At 41.8% G+C, this 18,560-nt stretch overlaps 1 protein-coding gene across 1 annotated transcript; it reads left to right on the top strand.

Moving 5' to 3' along the window:
- shprh (SNF2 histone linker PHD RING helicase) lies at positions 1 to 18,189 on the top strand. The gene is made up of 30 exons (XM_080750718.1): positions 1 to 140; positions 590 to 1,200; positions 1,398 to 1,527; positions 1,744 to 1,962; positions 2,210 to 2,288; positions 2,992 to 3,142; positions 3,632 to 3,731; positions 3,825 to 4,084; positions 4,181 to 4,870; positions 5,098 to 5,349; positions 5,729 to 5,807; positions 6,867 to 7,030; positions 7,476 to 7,732; positions 8,642 to 8,763; positions 9,134 to 9,222; positions 9,815 to 9,907; positions 10,407 to 10,514; positions 10,845 to 10,987; positions 11,262 to 11,435; positions 11,632 to 11,694; positions 12,034 to 12,259; positions 12,929 to 13,066; positions 13,537 to 13,638; positions 14,085 to 14,156; positions 14,635 to 14,823; positions 15,284 to 15,376; positions 15,479 to 15,565; positions 15,897 to 16,075; positions 17,492 to 17,572; positions 17,725 to 18,189. The coding sequence occupies exons 2-30, from the start codon at positions 601 to 603 to the stop codon at positions 17,819 to 17,821; spliced, it is 5,037 nt and encodes a 1,678-aa protein (XP_080606844.1). The 5' UTR covers positions 1 to 140; positions 590 to 600; the 3' UTR covers positions 17,822 to 18,189.
- The last annotated feature ends 371 nt before the right edge of the window (positions 18,190 to 18,560 follow it).

The raw sequence follows: 18,560 nt of genomic DNA, 5'->3' as shown, positions 1-18,560 counted from the left end.
GCAACATTGCACATTTGTAATACACAATAACAGCAAATGCGTTAATGCTGCAATTTAAGAATGCATTCCTGTGATCCTTAAGTAGGGGATCGTTCGATATTGTGATCGGAGCCGAAGCGTCTGTGTGAGAGCGACTAAAAGTAAACGTTTTTTGCATTTTCTTCTTGTTAGTGAATGGAGAGGGCAGGCATTACATACACATCAAAGCATCACAGTCTGTTATAACATGTGTATTTATGCAATATATAATATAGCGCACTTGTCCTGATGTGCTGAGAGAGAAGATAATTTTGCGTTTTGTTAAACAAACACACATCTTGCGGTCCGATTGACTCGTTTAGTTTGTTCTCACTGTCAACTGTTATTTTTGTATTACTAAACTTGATAGCTATAGTATGAAAGTTTCATTTTCAGTCCACCACCATTCATCCTTCCACAATACAACATCCACACTTCCACAGTGTGTATCCCACGCACATTCGCGTAACAGAATTTTGCTTAAAAAGGACAAATACTTTAGATTACTTTACTCATGAAATACGTTAGAATTGTGTGGTGGCGGTCAATTTTCACTCTGCTTCTCTTGTAGCATTTTTCATCATGAGTAGCCGGAGAAAGAGGGCCCCACCGGTCAAGGTGGATGAAGAGGCCAAAAAGAGGATGAACTGGAACATGCTGGAGGACAGGAAGAGGGAAGTAATTGAGGAAGATGATGGACAGACTCCCACCTGCTCCCTCCTCCCTGCTGACCCCACTCCCGTCCACTCAACTGTCCAGGAGAATGCGGAGGCCAGCTGTTCCATCCCAGTATCCTTTTCAGAACAAGGCGAGGAGCTCCCTAGCACATCACTGGATGCACCCCCCTCCTCAGCACCCCTGGCACTCTCCGTGGTGCCCGTTTCTAACTTGGATCACCTCTGGAAGGCACTGATAGGGGAGTTCAGCGTCCGGCCTGCCTGGGTCCCCTCTGACTGTGAACAGAGGGCTTTCACCCTCCACCGGATGGGAGAACAGCTATGCATCACGTTCTCCAGCCAAAGCCAAGAGGATCAGAGCTTGGAAGCAATGGAAGCAAAATCTGTCGATGAGACGTGCACAGCAGAGTGTAGCCTCAGTAGAATCCTGGTGGAGGATCTAGACTGGTTACAGAAGAGGAGGGTTGTGCAGTTGTGCCACCAGGCAAAAGAAGACTCTGTCAAGGCATGTATGATAGAGAATATCATGTACAATGCTCCTTTTGAAAGGTATTCTATTTGCTTGACAATGGATGCTGGATTACGTTTCTGATAGTTTGATTGTCTTTGTTTACTTAGTTGACTACTGACTCTGGTTGTGAGCAGTTTTACTAACAATGGGATGCAGTAGTGAACTCGGTCACATCGTTTCCTTCGTTGCAGGTGGGGATACACCTGCTGGAACCTGGACTCGGAAAACCGGAGTTCCTAAGTGAAGGAAACGCTCGGCTAAAGAAGGCAAACCAAGTGATGCAGAAGTTAATGGAGTATTTCTATGACTTCATTATTCCTGGTAAGTGTCTTCTTGACCAATCCACCCATTTAAATACAGAACTATGTTAACAACCTGTCATGACAGCATTTATGTCCCCTCCATTAGCAACTACTTTTGAGGTCCCATTAATGCCATTGTGATCCTCAATACAAAATACTTAAATAAACTTGCGTTGGATAAACACAAGATGAAAATAAAACCGGAATTATTTTGTGCTGTATTGTTTCCCTGTAGAGGTGGTAGAGAGTGAGGAAGAGGTGTGTGACACCGATCTTGAGAGGCAGAATGTTGAGGAGCTCTACGATTACGTTCGACACCTGCGTCAGCGAGACTTTCAGGGGGTGACTTATGACGTCCAGCACAAGGCTCTGATACCAGTCCTCAGGCCCTATCAGAGCCAGGCTGTGAACTGGATGTTGAGGAGAGAGAAACTCAAGAACACCTCTCCTAAAGGTGTGTCTCTCCTGATCTCACAGACAATGTGACAAATCTTAAGCCCTATATACTTTGTTGTATGACGAATAGTGAAAATAGCCAATCTATGAGCTTTTAGATCTTTTTGAGAAAGAAAATGTAACCAGTGACATTGTAATTACTGGTTGCGGAAGGTAAAAAGCAGAGACCTGTAAGCTGACTATATGTACTACTAACTATATAATGCACAATTACTGTAGACGAATAACAAACATTTTATTTACAGAGCAATCATTGCATTTCTTGTGGCGTGAGTTGATCACCTTATGTGGAAAGAAGCTGTTTTACAACCCGTTTACTGGCTGGTAAGACATCTAGTGTATTTCACCTTGTTCAGATGTAATAATAATATTTTGTTAATGCATGTTTATCTTTATTTATTTTGTTTGTATCCACTGTATTTTTCTTAAAAAAAAGAATATATATATATATATATATATATATATATATATATATATATACACACACACACACACACACACACACACACACACACACACACACACACACACAGTATATGTATATATATATATATATATATATATATATATATATATATATATATATATATATATATATATATATATATATATACACACACACACAGTATATATATATCTTCCACCGGCTGTCAGTCAGTCTGTCTGTCACGTCACACTTTTGCCCTACTCTTATCTCCGGCATCGTTGCCCCTATCCATGCCAAACTCTGCACACACACTCCTTGGCTGCCAAACCTCAACCTCCACCCTCATTTCTCACAAGGCCCTCTTCTAGAGCCACCATCAGGCAGATTTTTGAAAAACACATTTTTGGACACTGCTCCTACAGATTTTGGCCTAAGATCACACAATGCGGTACACAGTATCTCTAAAGTCATGTCATCAACATGGATCTGTCCCATTTCCCATATTCCCCCCTGATTGGCTATGTGGTGTATGCGACGTGACAGTCGCTTATCTTCCGATTAGGGAGTCTTACTGGTTTACTGTGCTGACGTGTCTTTCAGCCTGATACGGGAGTTTCCCCTAGCAGGTGTGGAGTGGCCTGGGGGGATACTGGCCGATGAGATGGGACTGGGAAAGACAGTGGAAGTGCTGGCACTCATCCTGTTTAATACTCGCCAGGGCCTGGAGCAGGAGGCCCTCACCTTACCTGAGGTGAGAACATCACAAAATAATGCGTAATAATGCGTTCCCAGTCTAAACGGGTAAAACCCCCTCCCCCAATGAAGAACATTCATGGGGGGCCCGCAGTGAATCCTTGTACCCAGGGCACAGAATTTGGTGCGACGCCCCTGGGTGAGAACCTAAGAACTGTTGAGAAGTAGACTTGAAGTCTGTGTTGAAAAATCAGTAGAGCTCTTTCTTCACTCAACAATTTCAGGCAAGGTGCCAGGCAGATTGTTTGTTTTTATTGATCTCTGTGGCTTCAGTAGAACTAATTAGTTTAGTGGCCAAAAGCAGTACACCTTTATGAGAACCCAAGTGTGACTGTGAATATGTGCAAATGAATGCTTGGTGGAAAAAGGACACTGAAATGTAATGTAATGTCGAAATGTAAGAAGAAATATACTCTTTTGATATTTGCTCAGCAACATTAATTTATTGATGAACTAATACATGTGTTTGCCTCTCATCGTTTCACAGGGACAGTCTGTGAATTATTTTATACCCCCTCCATTAGAAAAAGATGAATTTATCCACTGCCGGTCAGAAGCTCAGCCTAAAGTGAAGATTTCTTACCCTAGTAAGTCACTTATTTTTTGGTGTGTAGAACTAGCTTTTAAAGCCTGTCGTCTGTTAAAATTCCACATAACAGTTTTATAACTCTTCATTGTAGCTGTCCGTGTTATGCTGCTCACTGCAATAAAGGAGATGAGAACAGGCAAAGGAGCCTCTATGAACGCCATCTTTACCTACATCCGAACCACTTACCACTATGACCTCCTAAAGAACCGCAATCACATCAGGAAGACCATGGCAAAGCTGATAGATGAAGGTGTTGTGGATCGCGTTAAAGGTCGCGGTTTAGCCGGCTCATTCAAGCTTGGAAAGAACTACAAAGAAACAAAGAAGATGTTGGCAGGGGCAGCCAAGTCGGTAAGAATAGAAATCCTTAGTTCGATAGATGATGTGTTTTGCTGATCATCTTGCTTTAAAGGGAATTCTTGTTGTCATGTTTTGTTTTTGTGTCAGAACTCCAAAAACAAAGCGAGCACGCCCAGGAGGACGTCACGGAGAAAGGTAAAGGAGAATATGGATGTGGCGTCACAGACACCTTCTGCAGAAAACCTGCAGAGCTCCCCTCTCGCTGAACGCCCTGCAGACGAGGAAATCAGCAAGCTGTGTGACCAGGACAAGACATTTGAAGAGAGCGCAGATCAAACAGATGACTGTTTGAGTCAGGATGTTTCCCCTGCTTATACAACTGACCCTGCAGGTGAAGACATCAAACAGACTTTAAAGGCATCGCAGGATATAACCAAATCTGAAAACGCTGATACAGAGACAACGGGTGACCTATCCGAGGAAAAGGAACACGTTCCGCTATTCGACGTGAGAGAGGAGATGTCACCCCCCACCAGGTCATCCATGGTCCCCTTCAACACCCCAGACTACCGCTTTGAGTGCATCTGTGGTGAGCTGGGCATTATTGACTGCAAGGCCCGCGTCCAGTGTATGAACTGTCAGTTGTGGCAGCATGCCGACTGCGTCAACTACAAAGAGGAGAGCTTGGAAACCACCCCGTTTTACTGTCCCCATTGCCTGGTTGCCATGAAGCCGGTTTCCACGGGCGCCACTCTCATCATTTCTCCCAGCTCCATCTGCCACCAGTGGGTGGAGGAGATCAACAGACACATCAGCTCCTCCTCACTTCGAGTGCTAGTAAGTAGCTTGATGTGTAGATGTTAACAATTTAGTTTCGTTTTTGTGTTCATTGTTGATTATAAAGACCTATAGCTCCTCACTAGTCAGTTGTTTGTTCATTATTCATACAGACTCCCGATTCATACTGAAGTATTTGTGTCCTTTGGCTCTTTGAAAATTACCTTATGATTTATTTATTTTTATTGAAAGTTATGTCATGAATCCATTTACCTGACTTATCTCAGGTTTACCAAGGTGTGAAGAAGCATGGTTTCATCCAGCCTCACATGCTGGCTGAGCAGGATGTGGTCATCACCACCTATGATGTGCTTCGCTCGGAGCTCAACTATGTCGACATCCCACACTGCAACAGTGAGGATGGACGCCGATTCCGCAACCAGAAGCGTTACATGGCAGTGCCGAGCCCCCTGGTGGCCGTGGAGTGGTGGCGGATCTGTCTCGATGAAGCGCAGATGGTGGAATGCACCACTGCAAAGGTGAGAGGGACAGAAAGCTGCTGTTCCTGATTAAGCCTAATTTATACTTTGTTTTGTAACACCATTAGATTGCCTCAGCTTCAAAATAAAATAATAGAACATTTTCTTTTGTTATTTTGGTCATACAACGAAGTATAAATGATTGCCTGCTGGACTGTGCTGGTACTGTAAACGTCTTGTAAAAGTGTTTATTTCAGATGAATTGGTAACTAAATGTCATTGTAACTGCTCTTAAAATGGTCTAAACTGTATTAAATTTAACTTGGCCAGAATATTCAGTCATCCTGACACATTTAACTGATTTATTCTATTCTGTAGTTTTCTTTCTTTCTGTAAGTTTATGCTCTTTTTCTTATCCCCCTTCCACCTCCACAATCAGGCAGCAGAAATGGCTCTGCGCCTGGCGTCTGTTAATCGATGGTGTGTCAGTGGTACTCCAGTCCAGAGAGGATTGGAAGGTGAGCATTATGAGGCTGGACATGTGCTTTTATACGTGTTGTTACAATTGTTGTTTAGACAATAACATTTTCTTGTGAACATGTAATATGACAAGATTTACATTGCATATTTACATTGTAAACATCTTTGTTACTGTATATGGTAATGGTGCATTTATATAACGCCTTTATCCAAAGCGCTTCACAATGTGCATTACGTTCACACATTCATTCACACCGACGGCAGAGGAAAGAAACCATGTAAGGCACCAACCTGCTCATCGGGAGCTGTTTAGGGCAGGGCTCTTCAACAGGGGGTCCGGGACAGAGTTACTACAGGGGGTCCTCCAAATCTTTATGTGATAGAAACCTCTTTTTTTATATTAACCACTTCCCAAAAATAGCTCACAACGCCTCAATTAGGTGCCTCACACACCTGCACCTGTCTGTGTGCTGACTGCTGAGGCACCCTGGGAGATGTAGTTTTTATTACGGCAGCCATTTTGTGAGTGGGAATATAGCACCCATCTACCACCCGTCCCCTTGTGATGCCACAATAGGTGTTTGGAGGTATTGAGGTATGACATCATTCTATCGCACAGCCCCATAAAGTAAAGAAATAAGTGTTAAATTGAGCGGTAATTAAAATCTTACCTATCATCTTATAATGGACGATTTACTTTTAGGGCAAGTGGACATGACCTTTGGCAAAGTAGAACATGACCTGTACTTGCCCGACGGGCAAGTGCCTCTGAGACCTTAATGTCAACCCCTGGGCCCTGGTTTAAGGGTTCAGTGTCTTACTCAAGGACACTTCGACACTAATCCTCGGGAACAAACCGGGAACCTTCCCATTCCCAAGTGGCCACTCTACCTCCTGAGCCACTGCCACCCGAGTCATAAGTGAATGTTACACCTAAACCTTACTGCTGACATCAATGCAAACATAATCCCATAGTCCAGTTTTTGACAAAAAACAAGTTCTCTTATTGAAGCCTTTTATATGAAGATGGATGGAGGATGAGAATTATAGTTCTGAAATGTTCCCCCCTAAACAGATTTTTGTTTTGTTTCATGTAGACCTGTATGGCCTTGTGTTGTTCCTGGGGGTTGATCCATACTGGGTGAAACACTGGTGGGACCAGCTGCTGTACCGTCCCTATCGCCGTGGAGACACGGAGCCTCTGTACAACCTCATTGGTCAGTTGCTTTGGCGATCGGCAAAGAAAGATGTCATTGATCAGGTAGGATGCATGCAAGAATGCATTCCGTGATATAATGTATTATTTTATACAAATCTTTGATGGATTATGGTTGGCTTATTGTGTCCATCTACGGTGTCCTGATGTTGCGTGATTATTTCCTAACACATATTTGCTGTAAAAACATACATTCTTTTTTATACACATCGGCCATTTTGATGTCATACTCCTCATGCATACAACTTAAGAGCGAAATGTGCAAGTGTCTACAGTAAATATGTTCACTACAGTTGTGCATTTGCTTATTTGGGTTTAGTTTTTTGCATATGTACTAAACCAGTGGTTCCCAATCCCATCCCTTTTTGGTCAAGACCCTAATGAGAAATGAGACGTTTGCCCGGGACCCAAACTAGTGAAAACTATTTTCACTACTTCTTAAACATTTGTTTTCTAATTCATGGAATGTCATGTTGTTGTTCTTTCCCAGATCCAGATCCCTCCTCAGACAGAGGAGGTGCACTGGCTGCACTTCTCCCCTGTGGAGGGCCACTTCTACCACCGCCAGCACGAGGTCTGCTCCCAGGACGCTCTGGTCAAGCTCAGGAAGATCTCTGACTGGAGCTTGAAGCTGGGCAGCCTGGACAGACGTACGGTCAGCACCATCCTGTACCCGCTGCTGAGACTGCGCCAGGCCTGCTGCCACCCACAGGCCGTCAGGGGGGAGTTCCTACCTCTGCAGAAAAGGTAGACATATACAGTCAAGAGACTGTCCTATAAACCAGTGGTTCTCAACCTTTTCAGGCCGGAACATAATCATATTTAACTGGGGACACCAGTTAAGGCATTACATTTTGTATAACACGGTTCTATTGTGAAAATAGCAGATCTACATGCTCACAATGCCTTGCGTTGCGAGGCGTTGTGAGCATGTAGATCGGCTATTTTAACAATTTCTGCCTCTAATATTTGACCATTTGGCCAATGTTTAATTTGTCATTTTAGAGGTGTTAAAAAGTCCTTAAATTGCCACAGGCTGAAAACCACTGCTATAAACCAGTGGTTCTCAAAATGGGGTCCAGGGACTCCTAAGGTTACTTGAGAGAGTTCCAAATAGAGTCATGGGCTTTGTTTAAATTAAATAGTTTGAGAACCATTGCTAATTTGCTACAGTGTAAACATTAATGCAGTTGAAACTCATCAAGTTGTCCATCCTGCTAAAGTATCTTATCTGCTCACTTCATGTATGTCATTCTGAATATTTATATAAATTAAACTAATACAAATTCAAATGCAGCTAAGCCACTCAAATAAAAACCTTTATGTTAGCTGTGTCGGATAATTAGCAATTATATCTAGTCTGAATAGAGTATCACAGGATTATCAACAATAATAGACCACAAAAGCCTGTGGCAAATAACCGCCTCCTATGGCAAAAAAAAGGGGAGGGTCATCTTATTTAAAGATTAGTCTCCCTGTCCCCTGTCCTCTGTCCCCCATCCCCAGTCCCCCCTCTCACACACACACACACACACACACACACACACACACACACACACACACACACACACACACACACACTCACTCTTTCCCATGTAATTTGGGTGGATGGGTTGCTAAGTGGGTTTTGTCTGTCTTCCTTACCCCCCCCCCCAGCACCATGACGATGGAAGAACTCCTGAAGTCCTTGCAGAAGAAATGTCGAGTAGAGTGCGAAGAAGCCCACAGACAATTGGTGTGCGCTCTCAATGGCCTGGCCGGAATCCACATTATCAGAAGTACGAAACCCCTTTTGCTTTCTCTAAATAGTGTCCCACCCCACTTGGTGTTTCCCATGGGAAATGGGAAACACAGAATGCATGATCTCATCACTTGCTTTTAGCGCCTTTTTTGTACTGGGATGTATCGCATGACTAACTCTGTTTACATGTTTTGTCACTGAGTGGTACTGGGCTGTTTGTATAGGGGAGATCCCATTAGGTTTATATGTGTAATGTGTTTGTATAGGGGAGATGCCATTAGGTTTATATGTGTAATGTGTTTGTATAGGGGAGATCCCATTAGTTTTATATGTGTAATGTCATTGAATGTTGCTAATAATGTCATTGAATGTTGCTAATGATGCTTATTGGCCTTTGACACCTGTAGATGAGTTTGCAGAGGCGGTGGAGAAGTACAGAGACGTGCTCCGCTCATCAGAGGAACACAAAGGCCGGCTGAAAACGGATTCCTTGCAGGTATCCCCGTTATGTGTTTTCTTGTCTTATTTCTTGAGAGGAGCTAACCACTCCTACATCTGGCTTTGTGTGTCAGAGTCATGGGGTTTGTTGAAATTAAATAGTTTGAAAACCATTGCTAATTTGCTACAGTGTAAACATTAATGTGGTTGAAGCTCGTCAAGTTGTCCATCCTGCTAAAGTATAAGTATGCCCGTCCCGCAGAGCTTTGATTGATTGATTGATTGAAGACTTTATTAGAGTTTGCATAGAAAATAAGCTTGTTTCTGTCATTTATTTATTTATTTAGAGAAGCCAATTTTTTTTGAACCCCCTTCTCCCTAATTTAGTCATTATGCTAATGGATTCCTCCCCACCTACACTTCTTGTTGTCACTGCTGTCGTTGCCTACTGACTCACCTGCTAGAGAGAGTAGCCCCCACCGGGAGGACGTACTGTAGGGCCTTTCGTCCTTCTCCTCCCGCCTATTCGCCTAACACCTCCAGCTTCCGGTTCCATTTGTACACTCTTCAGAGTTAAATGACCACTGAGGATTTTACTGTGTGTTTGACCTGACATGGAAGGCTCTGTCATTGCTGTCTTTGTTAAACAGAGGCTACATGCCACGCACAATTTGATGGAACTGCTGAACGCAAAGCACCCTGGGATACCTCCTACTCTGAGAGACGACCGGCTGAGTGAGGAGGTGATGTCTTTGATCAGTCAAAGCTTATATACTTTGCCGGTCATTTTATCTAATGACATAACATACCACATTCTTAGCACAAATGCATACATTTTAAACACAGATGGCCTAATTTGTTTGTGTGTATGTATGAATATGTTTCACATTTTGTTAAGGGTCCTAGATCATTCCCAGCCATATTTGACATCATCATCATGACTTCAGGGATCCACAGGGAAGCCACACCATTATTAGACCCTGTCTTTTTTGTTACTAGTTACTAGTTATTTTCAGTGCGCAATGTCTTTAGAAGAGCCTATAAATGAGGCTTTATGCTTGAGCCATTGAGCTAAGCAGAAACAGAACCCCTCATCCTTACAGTATATCCCTATGTTTTACTATTGGCTGGTAGTATACAGTATATTACATTGTGTTATATATTCATATATTGGTATACTTCATTACAATATGAATGCCCATTGCCCACTGTGATTGAATCGTCCATCGCTGTATTTTGCAGGCAGAGCAGCTACGGCAGCACTACATGACCAAATACAACTCTGAGGTGGCTGATGCTTACCAGGGTCTCCAACCTGTGCTGCAGAACATCAGAGAGCTGAAACGCAAAGTAATAGAATGCCTTTATATTACACTTTGTACAGTTAGTGTCTGCAGTGGCATGCTATTTGCACTTTAGCCAATTTTATAAAGTTTTTTTATACTGTTGAGGAGTAATGAATAAAATAATCAAGCTGTTATTGATGTGTTTCCTTCCAAAGCACCCTATATGAATTTAATTGTTACCTGAAATGTTGAACTTAATGTTTGAAAAATCGATGGTTCCATCAACAGCAGTGTTATAAATGAATTACATAAATACAATATGTTTTGCTGTCACCTAAAATATACATACACAAATGATTTTTGTCATTTAACATCAGCCCATTTCATCTGGCAGGTAAATCTACACTCTCCCTGGTGGTTGGACGTTCTAGAAAAAGCCATCCGGTCCTCCATAGATGACGATCTGGTTTCCCGCATCCACAACGAACTGACATCAAGCTACAAACAACAAGGCCACAAGCTCTCCATGGCTGACAAGTAATGAATTTCTTTTACAGAAATTGTGAATTCATTGCATTTTTTGTTATTTGCTGTGTTTTGCCTTTGTTTATTGTACTCATTTCGAACTTTGAGATTGTTTTACAATGAAAAGCTTATTATAGACGAAATGTATCATTCTTTTTTTTATATTAGGTCACACTAAGGTCAGGTCACCACACCATCACATCGTGACATCATTGTTCAGAATGATGTCCAAACAAAGATGGCTAATAGGTTGGGTTGTCTGATCCTTTTGTACACTGTACTGTAGGTTCCGTGATGGGCGCGGTCTGCAGTTTTTACTCACCACTCAAATGGGGGATCTGATGAAGTCCCAGAAGACTGTGCAGGATGCAGTGAAGAGGCTTGAAGGACCTTCTTCAAAACAAGTAATTGAGGAGGCCACCATTTGTCACCTGAGGCCTGTGCGTCTGCCACTCAACAAGTATGACGGACATATTTTGGAACTCAATGTGTCCTTGTTTAGTTATTTTTATTTTACATAAAAATGTAGTTCAAATTGCAAATATGAATTATTTTGAATGTGTAATTTAGATCTTTAGCTTTTTTTATGCCAATGTCATAGTTAATGTTTCAACTTGTTTCACAATGTTTGTTCTCACTCTTTTTACACATTTTAGTTGTGTTTTCTGCAAAGCAGATGAGCTTTTCACAGACTACGAATCCAAGCTGTTTTCTCACACGTAAGTTGAAAAATACCTCCAGGTTCATCTGAAACACACAAATATTCACCATAGTTTCTCTCCTGTTGGTTCCATCTGCTTGCAAAATGCACATGTCTCCTTATTTCACCTTGGCTCTTTGCACATTTTGTAACTAACCTGCTGTTGCATTTCTCAGCTATTATTTCTCATTATCGCTATCTTTATTGCTATCATTAATATTGCTATCTTTATATAGTATACAGTAGATTTATATGGTCTTGTGCTGCTTGTGATTGTTACAATTCATGCTTCTATGACACATCACAATAAATACCCTGGGGATGAATAAAGAACTCTGTATCTCTGTCTCTCTTGCAGGGTTAAAGGTCAAACAGCCATCTTTGAGGAGATGATTGAGGACGAGGAGGGGCTGGTGGATGACCGTCTCCCAACAACCAGCCGTGGTCTGTGGGCGGCCAGCGAGACTGAGCGGACCCTGAAGGCCATCTTGTCTTTTGCTAAAGCTAAACGCATGGACCCCGACCTGGTGGAGGAGGGCAACACTTTCATGGAGCTGTTTGAGAACTGGAAGAAAGAGTACAAGGTATTGTAGGCACTTAAAAAAGAGAGAATTCTTAGCCCGTGTTGTTCAGCCCCTTTTTCTTGTTTTAAAAAGGAAAGTGAGACAGGAAAGTAGGAGCAGAGAGGAGGGAGGATGAACAGTGAAGGTGTCCACATAGAATTGAACTTGGGATATGGGAACTATGTGGTTGATGCTGGTTAGCTACCATTGCTTCCATTTGGTTATTTTCTGATAGAACAGTGGAGAACTGATATGCGGTACAGGTCCCATAGCCAGATGACATCATGATTACACTGTCTACACACTCATGAAACTCCAATGACACACCCTTCATGCACACCCACACCAGTGAGCCCATAAACAGTATAAAAAATCCAACAAATCCTTGTAATCCCTCCACACATGTACAAGCGCACTCTCTCACACACACACACACACACACACACACGCACACGCACACACACACACACACACACACACACACACACACACACACACACACACACACACACTGATTGATTGAAATTAGTTTTATCAGTGAAATCAATAAGGGATTGCAGCTTTATCATGTTTCTTTGGTTAGTCTGTCACATTGAAAGATCAGATATTAGTGCACTCACTGCAAATATCTTGTATGGTTCTAGAAATAGACGGTTTCCAGATTATAATGAATTCTATGTCCCTCCTCAGGTGCTACATGAATACTGGATGGTGCTACGGAACCACGTGTCGGCTATAGATGAGCTGGGAATGGCTACAGAGCGGCTACGTGTGCGCCTACCTGATGAGCCCAAACCCAAAGTGCTGCACATCATAGAGACTCACGAGGTGAACAAGAGATTTTAAATGTTATGTAGGCTGTTCTACACATGCTCTATATATTATATTTATCTGTTTTATGTAGAGATGTTTAGTTTCTCATGTTGAATAGCTTATTTTGGAAAAAATATCTCTCATGTCTAGACCACAAACCAGTGGTTCATGGTCCAAACGTACGTCATGGGACAGTTCTGAATGCTTTGTGTGGCAATAGTAAAGATCCCGCCAGATGAATGGTTTTGGTGGGTGACAAACTGTGAATCACTGCCTAATAAGTGCTAATGCCAAACCACTTGAGAACCACTAGTCTGGAGTCTGGACTTCAGTATGTTGATAAAGCAATTACAGGCCAGGGTGACACTCACCTCATTATTTAGAACAGGCGATGTCCGTTTCTTGCACATTGTTTTTCACAAACATATTTCCACACATATTCCATTGTTTTTGTGTCCTCTTTTCTGTGATTGTTCAACTTTCAGGTTGAGCAGAACAGAGTGAAACTCTTAAACGACCAGGCAGTGGCAAAGTCTCAACTCCAGAAGAAACTTGGCCAGTTTCTCTATCTCACGAATCTTGAGAAGGTAACGCCAGCTCATTTTCAGGCTGATGCCCATATCGTTGTTGTTGGGTGGAAAACTCTTATCTCCAAGTTTCAAATGTGTATGTTGTTCATAAAGTGAAGTCCTGCTTCATCATACAAGACTGTCAAGCTACTGTTCACTATTTGGCCCAAGTAATCATTATTAATTAAGGCATTGTTTTTTAATTATATTTTTATAGCCCAGAAAGGGACACTATACTTTTGAAACAGAAGTTAACAGTAGTCCTTATCATTGGAACTGAGTGTATTTCCAGCCAAATTCGACCTGCTCAAATTTCATTTTATTCAATGCCTCACCTCAAACATATATAATGAAGGTCATAATACTAAAATGTTGAACATCTTTTGAATAGTTTTAATTGCAATTAAGAGCTTGTCTCTAAGTTTTTTCACACTGAAAATACAGGTGAAATTCTCTTGTTTCAGTCCCAGGACAAAGCCACTGGAGGACAGAACCCAGAACCTTGTCCCATCTGTGCTCGCCCTCTAGGACAAGGGGTGAGTAAACACTATTTACATGAAGAGCTTGACTTTGACATTTAAAAAATAATCATTTGAATTTGACATTTTAATATCAACTCATTTGAATTCATTTTGTAAAATATTTGAACAGATTATTGACAAAATAATACTTTTTTTTGTAACTAAAGGTATATTTACAAAAAAGAAGTATTAGCGGTATTCTTTTTTATTAAATAAACCGCACATATTATACTGTTCTGCTGATTAAAACACATTTTTGGACACTGCTCCCACAGATTTTGGCCTAAAATCAAGCAAAGCGGCACACAGTATCTCTAAAGTCATGTCATCAACACGGATATATCCCATTTCCCATATTCCCTCCTGATTGGCTACCATTGCCTTCTAAAGTTTGTGTATGTGACCTGACGGTCGCTTATCTCCCGATTTAGGGAGTCTTACTGGTACTTTGTGGTGGTGGTTTTGAGTAATCATTCTGCCTCTCTTTCGCCAGTGGGCAGTGTTGACTTGCGGCCACTGCTTCTGTAATGAGTGCATCGCCATCATCGTGGAGCAATACAGCGTGGGCTCGAGGCGTCGTGCCATCAAGTGTGCCATCTGTCGGCAGACCACGTCACACACTGAGATTTCTTATGTGTTCACCGCTCAGTCCTCAAGCCAGGACCAAGACATCCCAGTCAAGGTCAGTCAAGAACGGCACTCTTTCATTATGCTCTTGATTGTCAGCTGAGCTTGTAAGTTATAGATAGATGCACCGATCTATAGAGAATAAATCTTATAGAAAAATATAATGTTTAATAACATAAATAATTGTCACATGATTGATAACCTATGTCAGATGTCCTTCTCACATTAGAAAGATAGGATTAAAGTTTTATCTAATCTAATCTTGTTTTCCTATCCTACTCTGCCACACAGTTCCTTGCTGAAAATGGCTAATATCACAATTGCTCAAATCACAATGCATTGTGTTTTTGTTGTAATGAGTTTTATTCTGCGAAAGGAACAGCCGTGTAACAGAGTATAACTTACAGTAAATATGCCAGTGTTGTGTGCTGCAAATAGCTGATCTATAAGCCGGCGCATGACAAATTATAACTCAGGCTTTAGGATAACAACCTTGCTTGTATCTACTCTATCAGGGAAGCCACTCTACCAAAGTGGAAGCGGTTGTGAGAACTCTGAAGAAGATTCAAGTAACTGACCCTGGGGCCAAGTGCCTCGTCTTCTCCACGGTAACAGTAAACCCTTCTTCAATCTGTTATGGAAGAGATCTTGATGATAACAGGCGCAGACCATTTTAACTCATTGTTTTCTGTGTTGTTTTGTTTCTACAGTGGCAGAGTGTCTTAGACATTATCGCTAAGGCTTTGTTTGACAACAACTTGGAATTCTCACAAATTAACGGGATTCATAAATTCCAGGTTTGTATTTGCTCTCAGATAGCTGCTCTCAACTTTTAACACTTTAGAGGAGATTAAGATCGAAAACACAACTCAAGATCATAATTTACAAAATATACAATAATATAAAGTATTAATGTCAAACTGTGCTGAAAGACAATAATGATAATATATTTTATTATGCCCCTGGCCCCCTGCAGGCCAACAAGACTATTGTACTTGACGGCTTTATACCATCTATCCTTTACATCTGAAGCAAATCTCAATGTGCCCTCTCCTCCCCTCTTTAATAAGGCAGCAGCATTAGTCTGCTGTATTTTAAATGATGCATCATTAATCTTAATGTCCACAGGAGAATCTGAGCTCATTCAAATACGAGGAGAAGATCAACATTCTGCTCCTTCCACTCCACACGGGTTCCAATGGGCTCAACATCATTGAGGCCACTCACGTGTTACTGGTGGAGCCAATTCTCAACCCAGCCCACGAGCTCCAGGCCATAGGCCGTGTGCACCGCATCGGCCAGACCAAGTAAGAACCAGGAACTACATTATTTTAATGGACAGCGTGGAAATGCCTCTGAAGCTAATCTTATGACTGATTTATATGAATCTACAATCTCACAATGCGTCGCAACTTGTCGCTTGTAGATCTGCTAATTTCGTCACAGAATACCATCTTAAAGTGGAGAATGCATGACGCTTTACTTCCATCCATCTAGCTATCTAAATAATTCTCCCATCTTGAGTAATCCATAATAAACCTTCAATGGACCTTATGGTTGTCCTGGTGGCATAGAAGTAAAACACTGGCCCACCACTACCAGTAGTGCTTTGGAGGCTGGTCGTACCACCACCATGGCGTCCGGTCAATAATTTTCCCACATGCACTCGCAGGAACGGCACGGAACAGTGCTTGCGCATGTGTATGCTAGAACGCGTCCCTATAGATTCGAGTGACGACGCGCCATATAGCCTATCTAATCAAATGGCTATTTCCATAACAAGTTTACCAGGTTTACTTACCAGTGAGTGGTGTGCAGCGCAAGCCCAATTCCCATATTCATATGGATACTTTAACACCTACTGTAGGTTTCCAGTAGTGACTGCATGTGCATGTGTGTGTCCTCATACATGGCTCCATTACTGTGGCATGTAGGCTACTGTTTGAGATTCGTTCAAAGCAAACTTTGTTTCTCTACTGCAGCATTCTATTTTCTAATTGAATTAATTAAACTAGAAAATAAAATTAACAATGCAAATGTAATTAAGACTAGAAAACATTGTTTTAGTTTTTCCACCATTAGATCTGCTGACAGCCTGACATCAGTTCTTTCTAAATAGCCTCTAGAGCATGCGCGTGCACGTCAATAAATGACCGTCCTCCCTGAAAAGAATACGAAAGCACCACTGACCACTACAGATGTCCGTCCGGGTTTGATTCCTGGAAGAAGTGTCCGGTTTGGCCAGGTGTGCTAATGAACATATTTGGCAGAGAGTCAGCAAAAGATTGTGTCCTTGTTATTGCATTAGCAACTGCTACTGGTTGGTCAGGGCACCTGATCAACAGAAAGGGGATCTTGGACGATAGCGTGAGCCTCCTTGTGCGTCACGCTGTCCTGGTCAATCTCCTCACTGTCAGGTGAAAAGAAGCGGCAGTGTCCCTGTGTATCGGGTCACGGGTGGGGCATGTGGTTTTCTACTCTACACCCTCCCTAAACTAACAGTGGCACAGCAGGAATTGGCAACAACCAAATTGGGAGAAAATAGAATGATAAGAAAAAGTTGTTTGTTTAGGTGGCCAGGCACTTTCTCTTGGCAGGTTTCCCTAACCCAATTTATCAATGCAAGTAGAGCATTTATTCCATTGATAGTGACGTACATTTTAGCCTTTTGAAACATGGTAACTAGTCCAGTGCTCTAATTCGCATTTTCTCCACTGCCCTAGACCAACCTTTGTTCACAGATTCCTCATCAAATCCACTATTGAAGAGAGAATGCAGGCAATGCTAAAGACGGCAGAGAAGAGGTAAGGACCACATCAATACTGTATTCCAATATTGTATCTAATATAGTAGCGGTATGTAAAAAGTTAATTTAAACAGAGGCGAATAAAGCTAAAGAAGTAGATTTAAGATATTGCATGGCATTTGAGCATGTGTAAATGTTTTTGCCCGCCAGCCACAGCACCACTGCTATGAAACACTCTGAGGCTGCGGTCCTGACAGTGGCTGACCTCGCCGACCTGTTCACAGAAGACAGCGAGCCTTTGGAGTGAATCTATCCACTGTACTCCACATAGGCAAACAAAGACAGCTCACTTGACAGACAGATAGGGTCGATAATACATGTTCTGTATCCTTTTGCACATTCCACTTTTTATATACAGTACATGCATTCCAAATTTCAAAAAAATGCACTTCCAAACGAAGTTGTGCAAACCAGTGTCCACATAATACTGTTAGTTATTTCTCGAATGTCTTTTAGAATAATAAAACCTCTTTGCAGTAGCCCATGGATATATTTGCTGAAAACCTGTCTAGCTAGCTCAATAAGAACTTCAACTCTGAATGTTTTTGTCGTTGCTTTTACTCAATTGCACTGAATTACTGTTTGTCTTAATCTCATTAATATGTCAGAAAATGATGGTGGAAAACACACCAAATGCTTGGATCACAGAATAAAAGTCTGCCCATGGCAGCGTTTACACGTCTGTTTCAACCTGCTTCTTTTGTTTGACATTTCTCCCGTTTGCAGCCATTATGGTTTATTTCCATGTTGTAAACAGGGGAGCAGGAAGGAAACCAGTGACCTTCTCTAACAAGTTAGAGAAGATTACATTTTAGGGCTGTCTTCCTCCAGTGGATCGCTTTATGCCAGTTGTCTGGTGAGACAATACAGCACAACCCTGTCTTAACAATTCAGCTTGTATTATTTGCAAGACAAGTCAAATACAAGATTCTGTTTCATTCAAAATCATCTTGTAAAATAATCTCATAAATGTGGAAAACTGTGGA

Source organism: Nannobrachium achirus, assembly GCF_963921795.1.
Source record: "Nannobrachium achirus genome assembly, chromosome: 20".
Lineage (NCBI taxonomy): Eukaryota > Metazoa > Chordata > Actinopteri > Myctophiformes > Myctophidae > Nannobrachium > Nannobrachium achirus.
This window is presented reverse-complemented; position numbering and strand designations above follow the sequence as displayed.